The 25,469-nt window shown below is 39.9% G+C and overlaps 1 protein-coding gene and 1 long non-coding RNA gene across 6 annotated transcripts in view; both read left to right on the top strand.

The window, feature by feature from the left end:
• Nucleotides 1–14,695, top strand: part of ZBTB44 (zinc finger and BTB domain containing 44) — a 29,286-nt gene extending 14,591 nt beyond the window's left edge. The window contains exons 2-5 of one of the 5 annotated variants that reach the window (XM_005863012.2): nt 7,738–7,822; nt 10,054–10,217; nt 11,462–11,762; nt 14,127–14,695. In XM_005863012.2, coding sequence (XP_005863074.1) covers nt 7,738–7,822; nt 10,054–10,217; nt 11,462–11,762; nt 14,127–14,409 — 833 coding nt within the window. In that variant the 3' untranslated portion in view covers nt 14,410–14,695. Of the gene's footprint in view, nt 1–7,737; nt 7,823–10,053; nt 10,218–11,461; nt 11,763–12,524; nt 12,618–14,126 lie in introns of those variants that run through there. The other 4 variants (XM_014537041.1, XM_014537042.1, XM_005863014.2 and 1 more) reach the window with 4 other exon arrangements.
• A 339-nt stretch (nt 14,696–15,034) lies between these two features.
• Nucleotides 15,035–19,042, top strand: LOC106725556. The gene is made up of 2 exons (XR_001361447.1): nt 15,035–17,483; nt 17,578–19,042. It is a non-coding gene; the product is annotated as an uncharacterized LOC106725556 (long non-coding RNA).
• The last annotated feature ends 6,427 nt before the right edge of the window (nt 19,043–25,469 follow it).

A 25,469-nucleotide genomic window follows, 5' to 3' on the forward strand; every position in this document is an offset into this window, starting at 1 on the left:
AGAGGCCTATGATACAGAAATAAGAATTAATGCACAGGTATTCAATATTTTTAATGAAGTGCAAATTAACACTCTAGAAAACCCCTTTGGCTAAGTGCCTTTTTACTATGTTCATTAACAATAAATATAATTAGTAAAGTATAATAAATAATAGAATTCTTCTTTTTTTATAGGAATATAATGTAGACAACTCTATCCATGGAGAAAAATGTTTTAATTTTTTTTTCTTCCAGAAGGGATAAAGAGTATATTGCTCAATTATTTACTTTCTTGATCAGCTCTACTTATTTGTACTAAGAATTTGTGTTATTTTCATTTTCAACTTATAAAAATTGCACAATTAATACTTCCCTGAAACAAAAGTAGAAAGTAAAAAATGAAACTCTACCTACTGCTCTTGATTCTGACCTTTTGGTGATTATTTCTAGTCTTTCTATGTATGCATAAACCTAAATCAATAATGCATACTTTTATTTTTATATAATATTTTAACACAAAATTGATCTTATTATATATTTTTTTTTCTGTAACTGAGAGGCCTTTGCTTAGGACTCAGTCTCTGTACAGAAATTCTAATGTAACTATACACTTATTTTGATCTTTATTTTATTGTTTATCTTCCCCACCAGACTGTAAGCTCCAAAAAGAACTAGTATTCTCCAATATATAACCAGTACTTCACATAGTTCTAGGCTCATAATAGCCCCTTGATTAACATTGGTTGAATAAATGAATGAAAAATTTTCCCCAACATCACATTGTAGACATCCTCTCATGAGGGTCTTGAGCTCCCCTTTGGTCTTCCTAGCACCTGCCAGAATTCTATTGCACAGATATATCATTATCTATTGGAGGGTATAGTACCAATTCCTTCTTGATGAGGGCCCACCCTTGCTTTATTTTTTTCACTTTAAGCTAGTTCTTTATAAAAATTAAAGTTTTATCTAGGCATACTGTTAGTTTGCTCAGTCTCATATAACAAAATACCACAGACCAGGTAACGTCTAAACAACAGAAATTTTATTCTCACAGTTCTGGAGGCTTGGAAGTATGAGATCAGGGTGCCATTCACCCAGGTGAGGGCCCTCTTCAGGTCACCGGCTTCTCAGTGCATCCCCACTTGGTGGGAGGGGCTAGGGAGCTCTGTGGGCACCAATCCCATTCATGAGAATTTCACTCTCATGATCTATTCAACTTCCAACGGCCCCATTTACTGGTACCATGGCCTTGAGGGATTAGGATTTCAACATATGAATTTTGGTGGGATTCAAACTACAGCAGTGTAGTGAAAGTATTCAAACTATAAGGGAAGTAAATACAGAGTGAAAAAGAATAGTTGTTGCCCTAGCTGGTTTGGCTCAGTGGATAGAGCATCGGCCCATGGACTGAAGGATCGCAGGTTCCATTCCTAGTTAAGTGCACATACCTCCGTTGCAGGTTCTATCCCTGGCCCTAATCAGGGTATGTGCAGGAAGCAACCAATCAATGTGTCTCTCTCTCTCTGTCTCTCTCCTTCCCTCTCACTCTGTCTAAATATTAATGGAAAAATATCCTCAGGTGAGGATTAACAACAACAAAATAGTTGTCATCTCTCCCTCACTCTAGTCCCATTTCTCAAAGAGAGTACTAATACTACTTTTAACTACTTCTGTTTTTATATCTTTCAGTGCTTTTTTTAAAACTTAAATAAAATATTTATGAATCATCTATCTATATAATAAAAACCCAGTGGTCATAAAGACCAGTCACCAGAAGGCTGTGTGTGCGGCGAGGCGCCCGCAGGTGGGTGGGGCTGCATGCGCAGTGAGGTGTGTACGGGTGGGCGGGGACTTGACTCGGGGTCCCACAGCGTGCTGGGACTTGGGGGAGTCCCCCGGCACCTGTGGGACTTGGGGGTCCCAGGTCTCACGCAATTTACCGCGGGTCTGGGTCTCACGCGAGTTTGCGTGCTGGGTCACTAGTCTATATTATAAAAGGCCAGTGGCTGTAACGCTGTAACGCTGTAACAACCAAACGATCGGTCACCAGGAGGTGCATTGATGGGTCTCACAGCGTGGCAGGTCTCAGTCTCGCCGGCACGGTGGATCTAGGGCTGTGGTTCTCAACCTTCTGGCCCTTTAAATACAGTTCCTCATGTTGTGACCCAACCATAAAATTATTTTCGTTGCTACTTCATAACTGTAATGTTGCTACTGTTATGAATTGTAATGTAAATATCTGATATGCAGGATGGTCTTAGGCGACCCCTGTGAAAGGGTCGTTCGACCGCCAAAGGGGTCACAACCCACAGGTTGAGAACCGCTGCTCTATGATTATCTTAACAAATGTCTAGGAATATAGACCAAAGTGAACCTAAAACAGCAGTAGCTTATGTTGGGTATTTTTGTGATTACACATTGACATTGTTTTTGTGTGTGCTTAAACAGAGTTGTGTGTTTTGTTTCAGACCATGTGACTTGGTCTGATGCAGGTGTTCTGTGAAATTGTTTTATGTCCAACAGGAAAACACCAGGCCCCTACCTGGGACCACCAGGCCCAGTGTCCATGTCTGGCCAGTTCCTAAATATTAAGGGCTGCTTTTTCTCTTCCTCGAGTATGAAATGAAATATTGTATTTAAAGCATTTAGAACAGTGGCTGGCACGTGGTAAATGCTCAGTAGTGGATGGCCACTGTGATTATTTTTCACCACCAGAAAAGAGTATTTGTAAGGAGTCAGTTTATGCAGCAGAAGCTATATAAACAGCACTCCCTATTGGTGGAAGAGCATAGCATTTCTCTTGATGAGACAGCCCTTATCATATAAAGCTGATTGTTTTTTTTTTGTTTTGTTTTGTGTGTTTGTTTTTTTTAAATATATTTTTATTGATTTTTTACAGAGAGAAAGGGAGAGAGATAGAGAGTCAGAAACATTGATGAGAGAGAAACATCAACCAGCCGCCTCCTGCACACCTCCCACTGGGGATGTGCCCGCAACCAAGGTATATGCCCTTGACCGGAATCGAACCTGGGACCTTTCAGTCCACAGACCGACGCTCTCTCCACTGAGCCAAACCGGTCTTGGCAGCTGGTTGTTTTTATAAATCAGCTTTACTGTTTCATTAAGGTGAGAAGGATCTGTTCAGAATTCTTAGCCCCGGTTACCAAGAGCAGAATCCACAGAGTGTAGAAAGGGAACTTCATTTTAATAATTTAGGAAACATCATTATCACCTCAAGAAAATAACATTGAATGGATATCCTACTCTTACATCAGTTCAAATAAAATTCCAATTCATATGATTACTTCTCATTGGTAAAAAACCATCAGTATCTCAGGAAAAAGAGTTTACAAGATTTATTTTTTCCAATAGCTGCATGTGATACAACACTGTGTTATAATGTCTACAGTATGGATGGAATTCTAAAAGTATATTTTGTTAAACTCTTAATTTAGTTTAGAGTGTTTTTTTGTTTTAGCTTTTGGCTCATTGAATAGCCATGGGGGAGAGGAGAATGCCCTTTGCTCACTATCAATCAAATTAGGGATCTAGAGGCCAAACTTTAGATGATATTTTAGAATGTGGAAATAGCCTTGTTTTAAGGGAGACCATCTGCAAGACTTACCTTGTGCTCCATTTTAGTTTTTTCACCAGCTTTTTAAGCCAATTCTTGACAATGCGAGAATTAATCCAAAGGGTAGTGGGTTTTTTTTCACCTCACCAAGACCCCACTCCCGCCTATGTAGCTTGCCTGATGGTGAGAAGCAAATGTCTAGATCAGTCTTCCTAGCCTGCCCTAATCATATCTCCAGGCCTTTTTTTGCAAGTCTTTGCCTGTAAGATTTCATATTGCCTGTATTCTGAATAACTGCAGAAGTGTGTGTGTGTGTGTGTGTGTGTGTGTGTGTGTGTCTCTCTCCATGGTGACCAGGTCCAAATATTGGGATTTTTCCAGTTTTTATCCTAGGACAGATTGAAATGTTAGTCTTTAGTTTCTTCTCTTTAAAGGAAAAGTGAAAATGGTATGATATTGACAAGTCAACAGGTCTTTCTAAACGAAATGCAGCATTATCCGGCCCCCAAACCCACTCCTAAATCAACAACAAATCAGAAGGATCAGGAATAAGTTGAATAAGTAAGCATATTGGGCAGGGGAGCATAAATGTCTTTGACAGTAAGGGAAAGAGTAAAAGGAAAGACAGGCATAGAATGCTAAGCACACAACAGTAAGGGTGAGCTAGAGGGTGGTCAGAATAGTGAGGGCACAGTTGGGGTTGAATATAAAAATGCATAGTCTTGTCTCCTTTCAAAAACCTCTATCAGTGTGTTAGAACATTGTGTAATAATTGGTGTTCTTGATAATTTTTGTGAGTCTACTCACACACTAAAAACAATATGATTTTTTTAAAGGTACTTTAAAAGTATTTGAAAAGATGCTTGATTTTAAAGGAGAGATAAGTAGATACCAGAGCACTAAAACCAGTTTTTCCTTAAGACAGGTGGGAATGTCTGGCCCGTGGGCCTTATAAGGCCTTTGAAATCTTTTGGTCTGGCCCTGCGAAGGCATTAGGGGCAAGTTAATTAAATGTTTGACCAAATATAGCAGGCTGAATTTTAAGTTGATAATTTTGTATGGCCTGCAAATGATGTTGTAAATATCCAAATGGCCCTTGGCAGAAAAAAGGTTCTCCACCAAAACACAAATCAACTCAACTCCAAGAGTGAGGGAAATAGAAGCCAAGACCCAGAGGATGTGAAAGCTGTGAACTCTTAGAGCAGTTGCTCTACATTAAGTAGGAACCCCAAAGTCTATACCAGTACCTGCTCCCCTCCAGGGGACTGTAGAAACAGTGTTGGCATTGTGCAGACTAGAAGATAAAAAGCAGAAAAGGGGGACGTGGCCATCACCAAGACCTCTTGCAAATTTGCATCTCCGTGAATGTGGTTTAGGCAACTCAACTCCAAGAGTGAGGGAAATAGAAGCCAAGACCCAGAGGATGTGAAAGCTGTGAACTCTTAGAGCAGTTGCTCTACATTAAGTAGGAACCCCAAAGTTCTATACCAGTACCTGCTCCCCTTCCTCCAGGGGACTGTAGAAACACTGTTGGCATTGTGCAGACTAGATGATAAAAAGCAAAAAAGGGGGACGTGGCCATCACCAAGACCTCTTGCAAATTTGCATCTCCGTGAATGTGGTTTAGGTAGTGCCCCCTAGGAACCGAACACAAGGAAACATAAAGCTTCTCTGAAACGGGACATATTCATCCTAACTTCAGCAAATCAGTTCCTTGCAAACCATTTTCAAGGGTGATAACTACATCAGAAACAACCAGGGCACACAGGGAAACACGGCAGACGGAGAACCGGCAGGAAAAAGCAGGCAGAGAGATAAATTGGCATGGTTTTCATAAAGAGACATAAAACAAACATGCTTACTATGTTTAACAAAAGAGGCAAGCTTGAACAATGATTGCAGAGAACAGTAAACTAAAAAGTAATACAGCAGATTTGTGGGGGATGACTTCTAGAAAAGAAAAAAAATGACCAAAATAAAAAAGTCAACATTTTGGCAGCAGATTGGACTTAGCAAAAAAGAGAATTGGTGAATCGGAAGTTAAAAGAGACTGTATTAGAGTTCTCCAGAGAAACAGAACCAAGAGGACAGATACAGATACATAGGGATTTATTAGGAGGGATTCACTGACTGGTTATGGAGGATGAGAAGTCTCACAGTTTGACCTCTGCTGGCTGGAGGCCCAGGTAAGCTGGTGGTGTAGTTCCAGTACAGACACAAAGGCCTGAGAACCAGGAGAGCTGATGTCCAAGAGCAGGAGAGGATGGACATCCCAGCTCAAGCAAGGAGATTTGCCCTCCTTGACCCTTTTGTTCTGTTGGTCAAGGGATGGGATGATTACCCTCTTGCATTGGTGAGGATGATTTTTTACTCAGTCTACGGATTCAAATGCTAATCTCTTCCAGAAACATCCTCACAGACACACCCAGAAATAATGTTTTACCAGCTCTCTGGGCATCCCTTAGCCCAGTACCGTGGACATAAAAATTAACCATCACAGAGCAGTGGTAGAGACAGCAGTGGAGAAGGTAAGGGTTATGGACAATACAAACGTAGGTTTGACGGGAGTCCTGGGAGAAAAGAGAATGGCTGAGAATTTTCCAGAATTGATGAAAGACACCAGCAAATCCCAATAAGAATAATAAAAGAAACAAAGCTGGACACATTATAGAGACAATGCGGGGGGGGGGAGGGGGGGGGACAGTACCTTCAGAAGAATATCTGACTTATTAATAACATCAGAGGCCAGGGACTCTTACCTTGCTGTCCATATCCTTTTTTATTTTTAGGGAATTGTAACTTAGAAGTAGCTTTTCTTGCAGATGGTTAATACTAAAAAATTAAAAAATAGATAGGTTATGAATATCATACAGCAACTTTTAAATTTCACTTATCTGTGATAACATGGATAAGTCCACAATATTGAAGGAAACAAGACACAGGAATACATACAATGTGACTCAATTTATATAAGTTTACAATCAGACAACACTGAACTATACTATTTATGGTGAGAGTGACAGACTTTTCTTAAAGGGCACTGGTAGTATTTTTAGACTTAGCTGCCACATGGTCTCTATTGCAGCCTCGATGACTCCACTCTGCCATTGTAGTGATGGGACATGGTAGATGGTGGCACATGGCTGTGTTCCTGCAAAAATGACCCCCCGTTTATGGGTACCTGGATTTGAGATGAAATCACTTTTAAAAGGAAGGAGGGTCAAGAAAAAGGAAGGAAATGGTAACCATTAAAGTCAGGATACTGGTTGCCTCCTGGAAGGAAGGGCTTGCCAGGGAAGAGTAAATGGGGACTGCTAGGCTGCTGGCAGTGGTCTAGGGGGACTTGTGTGGAGACTACACAGGTGCTCACTTTGTAGCTAATTTTTAATTCTGTGTAAAAGTTGTATGTACAGTAAGTTATATGTCACAATAACATTTTTAATGCCATTAAGTTTATATTTTTTTAATTGATTTCAGAGAGAAAGGGGGGGGGGAGAGAAATAGAAACATCAGTGATGAGAGAGAATCATTAATCGACTGCCTCATACATGTCCCCCACTGGCTGAGCCACAAAATTTAAAAAAAATAAAAATTGTTGCCCATCCAGTGTGGTTCAGTGGTTGAGCTTCGACTCATGAACCAGAAGGTCACGGTTTGATTCCCAGTCAGGGCACATGCCCAGAGTGGCTGGCTTGATCCCCCGTAGGGGGGGGGCAGGAGACAACTGATCGATGTTTCTCTTTCTCTCTCCCCCTCCCTTCCTCTCTCTCAAATCAGAAAATACGTAAAAAGTAAAATCGTCTGGTTCCTTAAGTGATTGTTATAACATTCAATTTTGCATGAATTTTTGTTTAGTTTACATTTGAATTGCTCTAACATTTATATCAAAGAAATAGTCCTAAAAGGTTTTAAGGAATATAAGGCTGTTGTCTTACATGTGATTTCTTTTTAAATCACCTTAACATTTAAAGTATTATAGAACACTTTTTATTAATTCAGGATATGCACGTACATTAGTCCAGCGGTCACCAACCTTTCGGACCTCACAGACCCCCAGGGGTCCGGGGACCACCGGTTGGCAACCGCTGCATTAGTCTGTTTTTAAAGGCTTAAAGTTACAGCTTGCAATTCGTGTCTTGGCTTATTTTCACCACAGTACTGACACCTGTCTTCTTTTATTTTCAGGCTCGGTAGATGAAGGTGTCACCGAAGGGTTACCTACGCTTCAAAGCACTTCCAGCACCAATGCTCACGCAGATGACGATGATCGGTTAGTACTAACATAGTAGGTTGTTTTCTTTTAAGGACTGTGCTTGCAATTCTTAAGTCTTTCACCTGGGGTTATACAATAAGTTCATTGGGACCTCATTTTAGTATATTTTTCAGAGTAACAAGGTAGCTTTATCACATCATAAATCAAACCACCTGTACAGCAGTTTTTAGCATTTTTAAACCTGCCCAGTCTCATCTCTTTAAATAGAATCTGTATCAGGGGTTGGCAAACTATGGACCAGCGGCCAGTTCCAGCCCACGAGCCTTTGCAGATCAGGTTTTATTGGAACATAGCCACAATATTTGTTTATATATTGTTGTGGACGCAGAGTTGAGTGATTGAAATAGATCATGTGGTGTGCAGAGCCAGAAATATTTACTGTCTAACCTACTACAGAAAATAGTTGCCAAACCCTCATCTACATACCCATTATTCCCAAGTTACTTTCAGATTGACCCTCTTGCTCGATGTTTCCACATAGATGAGTAAGGGGCATCTCAGACTTAACCGTGGCCAGGACAGAACTCAAGACTTCTAGCTCCCCTCAGACAGCTTCATCGTTCCCCTAACTTCTCAGGCAGGATCTCCAGGAAGTATACTTGTTCTTCCCCTCACTCCCCATACTTCATCCTTAAACAAGTCCTCACATCTCTGCCTCCAAAACATCCCTCTTGGGTCCACTTTTCCTCCATCTCTGCTACAACCACCCGAGCCCAAGTCACCACCACCCTCTGCCTTGACTACTCTGATTTCATTCTCCCCCTACTCCAGTCATTCTCCATGTAGCAGCTGGAATGATCTTGTTTCCTATAGATTCACACTTCAATCTAAACTCCTTGCCTTTAAAGCCCCATATGATACAACTTCTGCCCAACTTCCTTCAGACCATTCTCCTTGCATACTACATTCTAGCCATATAGATCTCCGTTCGGTTCAGGGGACAGTCAATATTGGTTTCTGCTTTGGGGACTCGTCAGTTCTCAAGGGAGCGTTTTCTAGCCAGCAGTCTAAAATAAAGCTGCACTTATCACTATTGGTTTACCCTATTTTAATTCTTCATTCTGATCATTTTCTTGAGTATTGTCTTTGACCACTGAATTAATTCCTCATAGAGAGCCCAGGGCAGACTTAAAAATTGTATGTGTTGAAAACTTGAAGCATTCAAAGACTGCAAACAAGGTTTATTGTTCTTGAACAGCTGAACCTGGCATAGCAGGTTAGGTACCAGTCATTTGAATAAATAATGAAGGTGTAAACAAATGTAAATGTGCCTAAATTCCTTAATTTCAAACATTAATGGTTGTCTGTTCTATACTAGATACTGTGGTAAGTGGTAGAGATACTAGAGATGAAATGTGTAGTCCTTGCCCTCAGAGGAATCAAACCAGTTTGTGGGAAGGGAGAGAGGTTGAAAATAGGCAAAGTAAACATAATCTCGAGTGCTCTGCAGAGGGTTCTATTGCTCTGCATAGGAAGGTAGCTAACCTAAGCCTCTAATAAATCGAAGAATGCTTCCGGGAGGAGGAGGCAACTTTACCACATTTCATAAAATGACTAGGTGTTATCTAGGCAAAGACGGTAGGCTAATAGAGGAAGTTCAGTGTACAAAAGCACAGCACTGAGAGAACTAGTAGGAGGAACAGCTTGGTATAGGGTATGTTTGGGGACTTGACAAGACGTGAGGCTGCAGAACTCAGGTCATAAAGAAGCTTGGTATAGGGTGTGTTTGGGGACTGTGACAAGACGTGAGGCTGCAGAACTCAGGTCATAAAGAGTGCCTTGCAAAAGGGTTTAGACTTTATTCTGAAGATAACTGTACCTTTGCAGGAGTTTAAAAGGTGGCTGATTGAATCTGAAAAATCATTGTGAAACAGTGAGAAGGATAGATTTAGAGGCCTGTGGGCCTAAAGAGAGGGAGTTATTAATTCAGCCTTGTATTGATGAGGGCCTAAATTAAAGCAGCAGTAGGAAGGAAAGAATTAGAAAGATTAAATATCCTTGAAGTAAAAGTGTTTATGGTGTGTTCTATGGCTGTATATCCTTGCTTAAGATACTGGCCATTCTGTACAACATTTTTCATATTGCCGCAAATGAAACTTGTCATCTAACAGTGAAACTATTTCCAAAATCTTTAAGTGCTTTTTCTTTTGTTCACTTAAATGTTGTGCAGAAATGTTTATTCAACTTAAAAATCAGAGCCTGGTTGCCTTCTTTGGTCTGTTTTTTAGATTGGAAAATGTTCAGTATCCCTACCAACTCTACATTGCTCCTTCTACCAGCAGTACAGAACGGCCCAGCCCAAATGGTCCGGACAGACCTTTTCAATGTCCAACTTGTGGGGTGCGATTCACCCGAATTCAGAACCTAAAACAGCACATGCTCATCCACTCAGGTAACGTCACCTTCCCTACTGTGGCATGAATGAGTACTCTAAAACATTTTATTTTGGAATCCCAGTTAAAAATAGCAAACAGGTGGTTTTTAGTTTAAAATGTATAGGCATCTCTGGGAAGTCAAATGAGAACAGATAAGCCCAGGTCTGTTGTTGAAATAGCGCAGTGTCAGAAGCTGTAGTATGTTTTCCACAGGCATAGCATTAGGGTTAAAGCTTAGCGCAGTGTGTGTGTAACGTAAGTCAAAAATGCTGGGTGTGTTGGTGTGTGTGTATATGTGAGGTATAGAAGCACAAATACAGATTGTAAAGCAAATGGCATTAAAAGGGTGTAAGTGCTCTTTGTACTGTTTTCACTGTAAGTTTGAAATTTGAAATAAAAAGTGATTTTTTAATATTTAATAATTTAATTTTAATTCTACAATCCTGAATTTCTCTGTGCCTTGTCTGGTTAGCTTTGTAGTCCATTTTTAGTGTGAACGAGATTTTTGGATAAAAGATTTGAAACTTAAGTTCAGTGATCACAGAAAGGCAGCAGAATTCTTGGAGGTGAAACACCGACCTCTGATAAGTCAGAAATCTTTGCTGTCATTTTCAGCTGTGCCCTCTCATGTTCCTCTTCTTTAGAAACGTCTAACAGTCCTGTGACTAATACCAGTTTCCTGTGACTGTTAAATCAACAGATTATATTCTGAAGGTTTTAAAAAAATTTGCCAAAACTGTGATAATGACCTATCACTAATACATTAAATACCTAAAAACCCAAGTCATCACATGGTAGTTCTATCATGATCGTTTTATGTTCAGAAAAGTTAGATTTTTCTTCTATTCATTTCTCTGAGATGAGGAATGAAGAGTAGGTACTAATCTTTTTCACATCTTTTCAATATAACGCTCACTAATGAAATGAAACAAATGTTATAGGGGACTTGGGTTATGGTTAAATATTGTAGTTAAATTGTGTTTTGAAGTTTGTAAAATAGATGATTTTGAAGGGTGTTCACATAACAACTTGAGTGTATATTACCTAGTTTACTCCACCCCACTTGCCTTTTTTTTTTTTTTAAGTAGCAACTTCAGATATTCTGTACCTTTCCTAAGATAATAAAGTGCAATTCAATTTTGCTGGTGATTTTTGTCTTCTCAAATTATCTATTGCTACAGAATGATAACTCAGAAATTTGTGAGGTTGATAAACTTTCAGTTAATTTTGTTTTCAGATTTTATTTTATTTTATTTTATAGGAATTAAACCATTTCAGTGTGACCGCTGTGGAAAAAAGTTCACCAGGGCTTACTCGCTAAAGATGCATCGCCTAAAGCATGAAGGTAAACGCTGTTTCCGGTGCCAGATATGTGGTGCCACTTTCACTTCCTTCGGGGAATATAAGCACCACATGAGGGTTTCCCGGCACATTATCCGCAAGCCTCGGATTTACGAGTGCAAAACATGTGGCGCCATGTTCACCAACTCTGGAAATTTAATCGTGCACCTGAGGAGTCTGAACCATGAAGCGTCAGAGCTAGCAAACTACTTCCAGAGCAGGTGAGGTGCACAGCGAGACCCCCAGGAACACTGCTTTCTGACCTCTCTTCCTGCTTCTAGGGCAGCCTGCTTTGTCTTTATCAGGCTGCCAGGTAACCAGGCACATTCCTTTTAAAATCCAATCCATACTCCAATCTGATCGGATAAAATTTTGCTGAATCTTCTAAGTATAGACAATTAAGAATATTATTTTTGAAATTAGGAATCTTTTTCTATAGGAATAGGCTACTGATCTTGGTTTTTTTGTTTTGTTTTTAAGGTTTTAAATACATTTTTATTGATTTCTGAGAGGAAGGGAGAGAGAGAAACATCAATGATGAGAGAGTCATTGATCGGCTGTCTCCTGCACACCTCCTACTGGGGGTTGAGGCCACAACCCCGTGCTCTGACCTAGGATCAAACTGTGATCCATAGGTCATTGCTTAACCACTGAACAACACTGGCTGGCTCCTGTTGAGTTGTTGTTTTTGGTGTTTTTTGTTGTGTTTTGAGATACATATATAAGGTTAAAGTAATTCTATAGTGGATCGTAAATGGACCTTATTGGAAACTTGCCATGTCAGATGATACTTAGTGATGTTAATAAAATTCTTGAGCATTTCTCGTTTATAGTTCTATATAAAGGAATATATAAAAGAAATTGCAGTAGCAATTATAATAGATATGATTATTTAGATCAAGTGGTTTTCCTTTTTTCCTTTCAGCTTAAAACATCATGCTTTTAATAATAATTTATGATGGAATTGCCTTTCTGATTTATAGGCTATCTGAGGAAATCAGGTTCTAGCTTTGCCACAAACTGCTGTCCTGATGGAGTATGTCACTTTCCCGATGAAGGGGCTTGAAAGTTAGAAAAGAATAAAATGTGAGCTGGGAAGGTGATTTCTAAGGTCCCCTCTAGATACACTATTCTGTTGTCTACTTTTAATACATCTATAGGCATGCTCAATTTCATATAAAATGAATCTTAAACCACTTTTTTAAATATTCTCAATAAATTCCAAATATTCCTACATAGATTTTGTTCTCTTCAAATCAGACATTCACTTTGTTTAATGTAATTATTTCTAACTCTGAGCATCTAGTGGTCATATCATTGAACCTCGATTATACATGTCACAGTAAACATTGTTTGGGACTAAAATAGTGTCCATTAACCACTCCTCTGTCCTCCACGTCGCGTGTCTGAAACCTGACGGGTTTTTAGAAAGTGTCACATGACATCTGAAAGTGCTGTACCTATGAGCAGATTTTTAATTTTTTTATAATTGAACTGTCCAGTATTGATAACTATTAAGTGTACGAGTTGACATTTTAGTATTATGAAGCAATAAAGGTTTAAATAAAACATCTAAGATAAGACTTATTTCATAATATTTATTGTTTTAACTACAAAAATACTTATAGTATGGAATATAAGAAATTAAGACCTTTTCTGATCTCACCACTCAGGAATAATATTTACTGTTGTTAAAATTTTGGTATATATTACATTCAATAATTAAATACTTGTCATATCAATAGACTATTAAGTACTTTCAATATTAGTAAACTCAATAGTCTTTGAGGATTAAAATATAACTAATCTCATAGGATTCTGATTCAAATGTACAAATGTAATAATGTATTAGATTTTTTTAGAGAGGAAGAAGAGGGAAAGAGAGAAACAGCGATTTGTTGTTCCACTTATTTATGCATTCATTGGTTGATTCTTGTATGTGCACTGACTGTAGGTTGAACCCGCAACCTTGGCGTATCAGGACAATGCTCTAACCGACTGAGCTACCTGGCCAGGGCTCATATACTTTTTAATAAGTATATAGTCCAAGAAAGGTTAAGCATAATTTTACTCAAATGATCTTTGCTTAATAGAAACTGTCTACATAAAACGAGAGGTGACATTGAATCTTATCTATTGGTGGTAGTGAGAGTTGATATACTTTGGTTTTAATAGAGTGCTTAGGTTCATATTTAGGACAATTTAAAAGTTAAATTCCTAGTTTTTGTTGTTAATCCTCACCCAAGGATATTTTTCCATTGATTTTTAGAGGTTGGAAAGGAGGGGGAGAGACAGAGAAACATCAATTGGTTGCCTCCTGCACGTACCCCAAACAGGGCCCATTATCAAGCCTGCAACCGAGGTCCGAGCCCTTGACCAGAATCAAACCCAGGACCCTTCAGTCCACAGGCTGATGATCTATCCACTGAACCAAACTGACTAGGACTAAAATCTTAAATATAATCTTCCTTTAAGAATTGGAGAAATAAAACATCCTGATCTTGTTTTATAGACTAGGTCTTTTTATTGTGTCTTGTTTACTACAGGTTTGAGAATTAACTCTCTTTTTCATCCTTTCCTCTTAGTGATTTCCTAGTACCGGACTACTTAAACCACGAGCAAGAAGAGGCCCTTGTTCAGTACGACCTTGGAGAACACAGTTTTGAAAGCAACTCCTCTGTTCAAATGCCTGTAATTTCACAGGTCTCCTCGACCCAGAATTGTGAAAGCACTTTTCCCCTGGGGTCTCTCGCCGGGCTGGCAGAAAAGGAGGAAGAAGTGACAGAGCAGCCCAAGACCAGTGCCTGTGCCGAGGCCACTGGAGGGGACCCCCCCAAATCAGAGCTGTCTTCTATAACTATTGAGTAATTCCATGGTTTGGCTTCATTTTGGTTTTTTGGGAAGTGCCTGTGCTTGGTCTTGTACATTTAAATTTAATTTAATTTTTTTAAAAAGGTTTTGGGGAAGAATTTTCCTTTTTACTTTTTGAACCCTGCAATTCATGACTGGGAGATTGCTTCTGTAAGTACACAATAACATGGTGTCGAAATATAATACATTGTTGGGTGTAAGGAGAACCAATTGACTTAAAACATGTAGTTGTTTCTCCTTGCATTGTTGTTAGTAGACTAACAACAGATCATTAGGTAACGAAGGAATCGGGTGAATGCTGATCTTCCTGAGATGAAAGGGCACACCAGAAACAAACTACTAAAAGGAATGTGACAGATGGCCTGGATAGATGTTTACTCCTGTACACCGGACGCTGTACAGAGGTTTTTTTGTAAAGCCTTTTGTTTCTGGAAGTATTTATAAGCTATCTTAAAAATTATTAGGGTAGATACTCTTTTTTTTTTTTTTACTTCAGAGAGGAAGAGGGAAAGAGATAGATGATTCTCTCTCACCATTGATGCTTCTGTCAGCTGCCTCCTGTATGTCCCACACTGGGGATGGAGCCTGCAACCCAGCATGTGCCCTGACCAGGAATCAAACAGTGACCTCCTGGTTCACAGGTCAACGCTCAACCACTGAGCCATGTTGCCTGGGCCTGGGTGGTTTTTTTTTAAGTTTTGTCCTTTCTATTCTGATATTTCATGGTGAAAATTTGATATTGGGATAGGCATTCCCTGAATCTTTATAGAACCAGTCCTCCAAATAATCTTACCTTTCTTCTACAAAAGAAGGCAAAAACCATGATTGCGAATAGTCCAGCTATGCATGAAGTGACCAGGAATGGAGAATGTAGTACGTAAATTCCAATTTCATAGGAGCTCTTTATAATACTACTTTTCTAGCTGAAGTTGTCCAGCTGGTCTTTGAATGTTAATGTCTGACTAATTAGGTCACTGCCTAAATTAGTTTCCTCTTTCCCCACCCACAATACTTTCTCTTGCATATGCGGTCATGATACTATATAAAGGAAAAATATTGGAGATATTCTATATTTTATATGTAGGTTTATGTATTGTTGGGGATGTTTTTATTGTGCTGTTTTAGACAAAATAAAAATTATATTAAGACTACGTTCTTAACCCAGCTAAGATTGTTTACAAAAACTCCATATGGCAGTGATATGTTATCCTTGTCCCAAAATATTTTTAGACGTTGCCAAGTTTATTAAAATCAGTTAGTGTAGTTTTTACACAATGTAAGCAATAATGTAAAAGATGAGGATAGTCTATAGAATGATGGTCTATGACTCAGAAATCTGGGGGGAAACAGTTAAAACTAAAGAAAAACTAAAAATCTTAAATTAATGAATATCACCTTTTTGCTGCTAACTAATGAAACTTTCTGATTTATAGCTGAATTTATATGATACTCTAGGCTGGAACATACTTTTCATCTAGGACCAGTTAAAGCATCACTTACCTTGATCTGGAATATTCATGAGTTTATGAACAATGAACTTTGAGTAACTATGTATATACCCAAAGTTTAATAATTATGAAAGCACCTGATTAAATCAGAAAAAAGGAGGTTAAAATACAGTTTCTTATTCAGCAAACAAGATTTGAATTTTGTCCAGGTGCTAGACCTTAATAATAAAACATATTTTTTAAGTTTTAGTGATTTGTTTCTTTTTTTTTTAATTTGCTAATTCTGTAATTTATTTTATCCCCCCACAAATGTAATGGAAGGAAAAGTAAACTCATTGAAGTTTTTTAAGGCTAATTTTCTTTTAGTCTCTTTCCGTATTCTGTCTTTAACTTGTTTCCAACTCCTAATCTCATTCATGAATCCATTCTTACCCCTTGGCTCTCAGATGTGTGCATATTACCTTCAGGAAAGTCAGCACAGACAGGTTATGATGGGCTCACACTTACGCTTCTTGACTAGCAGGGTTGAATTGCTTCCTGCCGCAGACACGTAGTAACAGTCCTGCTGTGTCCCAGCTGGAAAGGTCAGCGATTCTTACTTCCAGGGTCATATACTTGGGAAACTGTTATGCCTGCCAGTAGGTAAATGTCACAGTTAATTTTTTAATCTTACCTGAACGAGTCAAACAGTAGGTAAAATTATGACCAGAAGTTGGTGCCCTCAGCTCTAAGAGTTATTTTTAAACGAAAGGAAAAGAAATGGGGTTAAATAAATGTGTTAGAATCTTGTTGGTAGAAGGTGTTTGGGCACACCTGCCTGAGAACTCTGCTCTCACAGAGCTGGCGCTGCGTGGGCAGCTCTGAGGTAGTCTGTGTTCTCAGATGCGGAATTACCACCGCCGGCTATTCTTCCCCAGATGGAAACTTTAGATTTTCATTGGCAATTAACAATTTCACAGATTGCCAATTTTTTGAAAAATTCAGAGTATAATACTGTGAAAATGCATACTTAGTTACTTGTCTTCTTCCCAAATCTTAGCAATATGGTTAACTAGAATTTAACATAAAACGATATAAACAAAGGCCTTCTCTCTTTCAGGAAGGCTCACGTTTTTCTTGACAACACAGTTTAAGGCTATTTGGCTTATAGATCCCTTTCGAGGGATAATTGTACATAGTGGTAATTAGGTTTATTTAAAATTCATGCAAGTGAGGGATGTTTGGATATGTAATTTTTACCAGAATATATATGGAAAACATTGCAAACAGATGAAAGCCAGTTACATTATCTCAGTCATTAGAAACTGTCAGTATAATTAAACATTAAAGAGTCCAGTTTCGAATACTTAAGCACACCTGTCTTTTTTAAGGCCCAAGAGGGTAACTGATATTTAAAGGGCTTAAATTTTAGGATATGGAATAAGTTGCCTTTTTAAAACCAAGTATTTTATACAAGAAACACATGTGTTTTCCATGTTTAAGCTACCACATACATGTGATCTAGTTTAGAAATGAGCAAAGATGTTTGCAGTGGTGCACTGGGCGTTAAGTTTCTGCAGTCGCTCTCCATTTCTAACAGCGGACACATCGGGCATGTCAGTGATTATACTAATTCAGAAACAGGTGGGCGTTAAGTTCCTGCGGTTGCTCTCCATTTCTAACAGCGGACATGTCGGGCATGTCGGGCATGTCAGTGATTATACTAATTCAGAAACAGGTGAATATTGGGTTTTATTTAATATTTTTGGAATTTTAAGTTTTCTGTAAAGGGAAGCAGAAGGAGTTTGTCACCCGCAAATACATTTAAATTGATTGTTCTTAATTTGAATTTCAAGTCATCTTAATTTTTATTTCAAGTACTTAGTTATACATTTAGTTACATTGTCCGTTTTTAAAGTTCTTGATTTCAGTGAGACAAAGTGTACTAAGATGTTTAAATAGCCTCATGCAGTCTCATATTTCAGCAAGCACTCTGGCTTACAGTAATTTGGTTCCTTGTTATGATATAATGCCCTTTGGCTTTCAAAACAAAAAAGCTTCCATTTCGCTAAAGTATTTTACCAAAGTGGTGGACTAGCCAGCACATGTGATGTATTTATTATTGCTAACACTGTTACCTGCAAACTACTGAGTCAGTCTCTCCTGATGTGGACACCGTTCCCCGGGAGCCTTTGAAAGCTGTATTGCTCTTTCAGTATTTTATTTCTTATTTTTATTCTTGTACTTACCTTAATCTAAATAGAGGCCAGTTGTCTGGTTTAGTGGCTTTTATTTTGAAGACTCTCAGATCGTGTGTTCATCTCTTAAGTTTTGTAGTCCCTGGGGAAAAAACAACAACATTACTGTGTGGTGATGTATACTGAATAGTACATGGAGAGAATTAGTACTTGATGAATGAACAATCCTAAAATTGTAGTATTTAACTGAAAAGTTTGAGATTTGAGGAATTGAAGAGAATGAGAAACTTTCATGCAGCACTTAAGTATTTCCACTCACCTGGGAAAGGTGAAGTTATAACTGAAATATACGTCCAAGTGAGGGATCGTAGTTTTCTAGGTGGTAATATTAATTGGGGGGAGGCCTCAAAGTTCGCTTTGAAAGGACCCAAAGTTGCTAAAAGGTAATGTGGTTTTTCCACTGTGAGTTATTGACATAAATATATTACAAATAAAGCATCTTATGTTTTGAAAGTTACTAAAAGAATATATAGAAGCATGATTTTTTTTTTCTGAAGCAGAAACAAAATTGGGGGAATCTCCATTATAGTAAACACGTCTGTGAGGAATAGTTACAGCTGAACATAGTCCTACAGGCTTTACGTTAAAATCATCAAACTCATAAGTAACTCCTTATTTTGCTTGGACCCATTTTTATCTTTGGGTTGTCTTACCATGTGGATAGCCCTCAGCAAGACAAATTTGCAAAGAGCAATAATGGTTCAGATTAAACAATGAAGTGAAAGTGAGCCAGCTTTCAGGTTCAACTAAGGAACGGACACTCTGGATATTTCATTTTTAGAATTATAAGAATCTTGAGATTTATTAATAGAAAGTTAAATCTGTCAGCTTATGGGAGAAGACTTGGTGACATCATAGGTGTACTTTTTTTTTACTTCATAGTAAACTATACAGTTAGATGGTTTCACTATATCATAGTGGTTATATTTTTATGATAAAAAAAAAGTAATAGATCCATGCATTTCTGCCTTTACAAATAGCCTCTGCGTGCTGGAAGGCAATGTTACAGGACTCAGTTGGCAGTATCTGAGCAGTGGGCCTGCCTGAGAGTCCGAGTTGAGCAACCTCCCTCTGCATAGTCCCTGGGCAGTTCCAACCAATGCCAGGGTTCCTGTTTACATGATCGTTTACAAAGAACGAGGAGTTCAGACCATTGATAGAGAACAAAAACATATTTAAAATTTTTTAAACTCATTTTTCCCCCAAGATTTTTAGAGAGAGAGGAAGGGAAAGGGATAGAAACCTCAATGAGAGAGAAACATCATTGATTGGCTGTCTCCTGCATGCCCCCCACTGGGGATCAAGCCTGCAACTTGGGCATGTGTCCTGACTGGGAATGAACCTGTGACCTCTTGGCTCCTGGGTTGACGCTCAACCACCGAGCCACACCGGCCGGGCAGGCCCTGACCTGCCATCTCCTTCTCCCTCCCCAACCCCCTGGCAGTTTTGGGCTGAGATTTTCTCACTTTCTCTGAAGATCAAAGGAAGAGTCGTCTGATTCACATTCTCATGGCACCAGGGGTTTGGCTTAAGAACACGTGTAATGTGTGCTATGCCCCCAGGGACACTGGGTTCAGAGATAAAAGACTGTCCCTGACCTCGAGGAGTTGACAGTCTGGAGTGGAGACAAAAATCTCATTGTAAATGAATGTTCAGGTCACCAAACACAGTCTGTCCCCTGCTGAGGAGAAGTCCTCCTGTTCTCCAGGGGCCCTCGTCTCCCCACCCTTCTCCCCCGGGTATCGGTGGGGCTGGTCATTCAAAGACGGGGAGCATTCAGGCCGCTTCTCTGAGTCACTGGTGTAGCAGGTGGCAGATGCCCAGTCAAGGCCCTCATGCTGAGAGGAGTCCCGCACGTTGCTGGAAGTTGCACTGCTCTTCGTCTTTCAGGTGCCTGAAGTGAGTGCCATCGGGTATTTATTTGGAAGGAGTCAGATCCTTAGACTTGTTCCTTGTACAGAGTGATGGCTTCTAATGCCTAGATTTCAAGGTATTTTCAAGAAATAACAGTCCTAAAAGGGTGGGATTTGGTTTCAATCCAAGTCCCAGTAGTAGTTGATTTTTCTGTTGTTTTCCTGGTGCTCCTGCATCAGTGGAGAGCGCTGCCTCTGTGTAAGGCACCCTATGGCACCTCAGTCCGACCAGAGGATAGTGTATGGCTTCTTCGAGTCTCTACTATCTTTTCAAAAGCCATTTTATAAAGAGTCTATGTAGCCTATTTTAATATTTAAATATATATATATATATTTGTGAGAGATACTTTTAGAACAGACTTGGTTCTTTTACTTTAAAATTCCTGTATTCCCATTTTTAACAGTAAATTTAAACTTTCCAGGATTAGGACATGTGTTTTTCCATAGCGACAAAATGAGAAAGTCAGACTGAGACAACAGATCATAATTCCGTGGTAGAAGAAGTCGATGTCTGGTTAAAGGGGACAGATATGAAGGAAAAAATGTTTTGATGTAACAGATGAATTTCTTAAATAAAAACGTGGGTTTGTTTCTGTAATTTCCTATTTGCTGCTACCTTAGCTCAATATTTTACAGAGCGAACATGTAAATCCGGCTCCATTTAAAACTGGAGGACTTTGTAGTACCACCAGCCCAGCAGGGAGCTGCCCCACAGGGCAGCTGCTTTAGTCAGCGGACGGATGCTTTCCTATTTCCTATAGCCCAGCATCAAGGAGGCTGGGGAGACCTGCTAGTTACAGCATTATGATTCTTTGTGGGGCACTGGCATTTGTGAAACCCTTGGGGGAGGGTAGTGCCGGGGAGGAAATGTGAATTAAATTATGTAGATGGTGTTTGTCTTCTACCCCCTCCTGCAACCAGCGCAGCTCTCTCCACTGCGCCAGCCCCCCACCCCGTTCACCAGCTCTGTATCCAGTCATCTCGTTCAAGTATGGCTTTTCTCGGTGAAGGTGGCCATCACTTACAAGATCCTTAGCATGTTTGACTTTCAACAATAACAACAACGGTTTGGGATTTTATTTCCTAAAAATGTATACAGTGTCAGAACTTCACATTTTGTATACTAGTCTCTGGCTATTAGTATTTTACAGGAACCATAGTTCTTGGTGATGACATATATATATTTGTGACTTTTTTGTAAACTAAGTGCCGTTTGAACGTTACAATCATTTTTAGAGTTATTGTAATCAATGTGAATATTGTTTTTTCAAATCTGTTCTGAGCCTATAGTGTTTGCTTTGTGCACATGTGTATTGTATATATTCTGTATAGTTACACTGTACTGAAATACTAGCCTGTTTGATATAAGGAAAGTATGTATTGAGTACCATTTTTGCTAGCTTGGTTGTTTAATCTTTTTTAAAAAGGTTTAAACTTTTTTTTAAAAAAAATCTTTAAACTGGCCTTTATTACAATGGTCACAAATAAAGTTTGAAGGGATAGGCAAGGAAAAATTACATTTGAGTGTCTGAATAGAAACATAAGACTAAGATATGGGTTTTTCCTCATTAAAATATCTTAATGCTTTATGGAATAAAACTTCCTGCTGTTGTTATTTAATGTTGGCTGGAAGGAAGAATCGGTAGCATCGGTTAAGGTCAAGTGGATACGAAAAGTCATCAGAATAATGCACTACCTAGGTCAACATCCATGAGTGTGCAGACCAGAGAGCATTGCACTGGACAGCAGCTGTCAGCTTCCTGGGCATAAGGAAGAGCTGCAAGTGCAAAGATTGCACTCACCCCACCCCCAAGATCGACGGGGCCATAGAGGAGCGAGAGAGGCATCAAGTCCCACAGCTATGGAACCCGCTCTTTGCAAAGCTACTTCCTGAGTGGTGGGCTGCATCTTGGGAAGTTACTCTTTATTGATTAGAAACCCATTGGTGACTTTTCAATAATGTCTTACGAGCAGGGAGTAGAAAATAGGGGGAAAGCAGCTCATTGCACAGGTAGCGAGCCTGTGAGCCTCAAGGAAAGACTTTCTAACTTTACATTCATCTAGAGGTGGGTTTTCACAATAATACTTCAGTCCAGGAAAGTCATTCCATTGACCCAAAGCTACCAGGGTCCCAGTAGAGTTACGTTCAGGGAGGAATAGGGTCAAGTGTCAGAAGCACTCACTGTCGTTCAGTGAGTGATGTGTCATTGCTGGTCTTCCAACCCATTCACACTGTTGGGCCCCTCAGTGTAAATAAATGCAAGGTGTATCATTTAAAGTAATTACACCCTGGAGTTGGATTTGCATATGAATTACATTCTGGAAAAAAACTTTTTCAGAGAATGATGCTAAAGGTAATAACCAAAGATACCAATGTCCGTGACTGATAGGGTTAAAATGAATAGTTTGGGCATTATCTCTTGAACAGGAACATTTGTTCTAAATACTAAACTGAGGAAGTTAAAATCTACAAATATACTAAGAATTTAAGTGGAGGGAACTTACTTATAAATATCAAATTCCAAAAGTGAATCTAATTCATGTTTGTATGGATAAATTGTTACACATGTGGGAAAACTAAGATAGGGCATTTCAGCCTAGATAGAAATTTCTTTCCAGCAAACTGATAGAGAACTAGAGTCTGAACAGCTCTACAGACAAAGGGAAGGCTGTTTTACTGGTGTCTTAAATTCTGATTGGTTGGCTTGAATTTTCCTACAAAAGATACCTGACGTTTCTGTACCTACCCATTTATAGGTAAGCAGACGAGTTCTGGCAGAGGCTCTGGGTGGGGCTCCCACAGGATCCCACACCCTTCTCACCCTGCCTATGATGGGTAGGAAGGACAGCTGACATTTCTGGTTGCCTTTGTCTGAAAGTCAGTTAATGAGTCTGGCCAGAGAACCTGGAAAATTAGGTGTAGCAACGTGGGACATGCACACAGACACATCCCAGGAAAGGCCTCAAATGGACGGCCTCTGATGAATCTTGCCATCTGGAGACTGTTGGAAAAGTTGCTTTAATAAAAATATTATCGCAACCAAATACATTCTGTAGTCCATTAAAACAAGGGGGTGTGGCAGGTGCGTGCTCTCTGGCATCAACAGTGCACACAGGCCCTGACCGGTTTGGCTCAGTGCATACATAGAGCGTCAGCCTGTGGACTGAAGGGTCCCCTCTCCCTTCCTCTCTGTAAAAATCAAAATATATATTTTTAAAAAACAGTGCACACGGTAGGACTTGTATACATGCTAACTTTTGTCTGAGAACATATTTTTATTGGGGTGACACTAGTTAATAAAATATAGTTTCCAAGCATACAATTTATACTACATCTGTATATTGTGTGTTCACCACCCCAAATCAAGTCGCCTTCCATCACCATTTATCCCTTTACCCTCTTCTACTTCCTCCCCCAGCCTCATTACCCCCTCCCCCTTTCCCCGCTGGTAATCACCATACTGTTTTCTGTGTCTAGTAGGTGTTTTTGTTGTTTTTGCTTAATCCCTTCACCTTTTTCATCCAGTCCGTCCCGCCCCCGCCCCCACACACACCTCTCAGTCTGCTAAGAACAGAATTCCTTATTGAATGCAAATGAATCTACCTGCAAGATTCATAAAAATTCCTTTTCAGGTGCTTTACAGTTCATAAAGTGCTAGCATTTTTAGTGATATGGCCTTCAAAGCCCCGGTGAGAGAAGGAGAGAGAGGAGTAAACGCATGGTCCACATAGGGTCCTTCCTACCCCTCATGGAAGGGAGGTTCTCTTGGCCTTTAGGCCGCAGGCAGGGATAGAGCCGCTGGCCTTGCCGCTGAGCCCTTTCATGGGCTCAAGATCCCCCAGCACAGCGGTGGGAAGAGAAGCCAGGACCTTCTACCCTCTGGGTCTAGTGTGATTCTTCCTGGGCACTAGCAATTGGAGAGACCCCTGAGAGAAGCGGGTGATGCTGGCGGAAATGTGGATTAAATAATGCAGACGAATTGGTGGGTTAACAATGGTGGCAGAGTAACTGGATGCTGCACAGACATGCTCCCAGCAACAAACTGGTATTACAGCTAAAATACAGAAAAACTTACTGAATAATTAAGGGAAAACGCTCAGGAGAGAACCCTGACACCCAAGGATCAAAAGTGGAGACTGCATAGAGACTGGTAGGAGGGGCGGAGGCGAGAAAGGGCTGGCCCGGCGCACAGACAGCAACTGAAGTCCCAGAGAGATAGCTCAGCTGTGGGTATTGCCACAGAGAACTCTGGGATCTAATCCCCAAGCTGGACCACCCAGCAGAGAGCACCAAAACTGAAGAGGGTACCCACATAACATCGCTGTGAAAAGCAGCGGGGTGCTATCTGCCAGAGTAACAGCTGAAAATTCAGGCACCCTCTTAAAGGGCCAACACACAAAATCCTCTGTGGAGCCACCCACCTTGTGCTCCCGCAGAGGGAGGGTGAAGTGGACTGGAGCTGTGAGAGCAGAAGCCAGGACTGGGGGGGCGGGGGAGGACTCGGAGGGATAGAGCTCAGAAGGTAGACACCAAGTTTCTTTCCCACACAGACATTTGCCTTGCAGCGGTTCTCAACCTGTGGGTCGCGACCCCTTTGGCGGTCAAACGACCCTTTCACAGGGGTCACCTGAAACCATCCTGCATATCAGATATTTACATTACGATTCATAACAGTAGCAACATTCCAGTTATGAAGTAGCAACGAAAATAATTTTATGGTTGGGTCACAACATGAGGAACTGTATTTAAAGGGCCAGAAGGTTGAGAACCACTGGATAAACAGTGGGGAAAACATCCAACCCTAAAGCAGATCTTTCTTCAACAAAGTATTGTGACTTATCTCATTCTTTTATTTATTTATATGTATATAAAATCGATTTCAGAGAGAAAGGGAAAGGGAAAGAGAGAGAGAATCATTGCTTGGCTGCCTCCTGCATGGCCCCTACTGGGGATCAAGCCCACAACCTGGGCCTGTGCCCTGACTGGAATCGAACCATGACCTCCTGGTTCATAGGCTGAGACTCAGCCACTGAGCCACACCGGCCGGGCTCTCTAATATATAAATCTTATTCTTATTCTCAATGAGGGTTAAGTGATATCTGGCCTTTCTATGAGGATACAAGTCACGGACTGGAAGTACCTGTTTAAAGGTATTGCAAGGTTAAACTTGTTTGTAAAAATGTGGCAAGGGACAATTGTTGGAAAACTTTTTCCACAAAGAAAAAAAATAGTGAAAGTAACTACAACTCTAGGCCCAAGAATTGATTGCAGCAGAATTTCTTATGTGAGGACCAGAGATTGGTACTTTAAAAGCTTCCCAGAAAATTTTAATGTGCTATCCAGTATTGAGAAATACTGGCCCAAATTAATAACTATGGCCACTACACATGACCTGAATTTTTAAAAATCCTCACTGGAGGATATGTTTTTGCTGATTTTTTTTTTTAAGAGAGAAGGG

This window comes from Myotis brandtii, unplaced genomic scaffold (assembly GCF_000412655.1).
Source record: "Myotis brandtii unplaced genomic scaffold, ASM41265v1 scaffold170, whole genome shotgun sequence".
Lineage (NCBI taxonomy): Eukaryota > Metazoa > Chordata > Mammalia > Chiroptera > Vespertilionidae > Myotis > Myotis brandtii.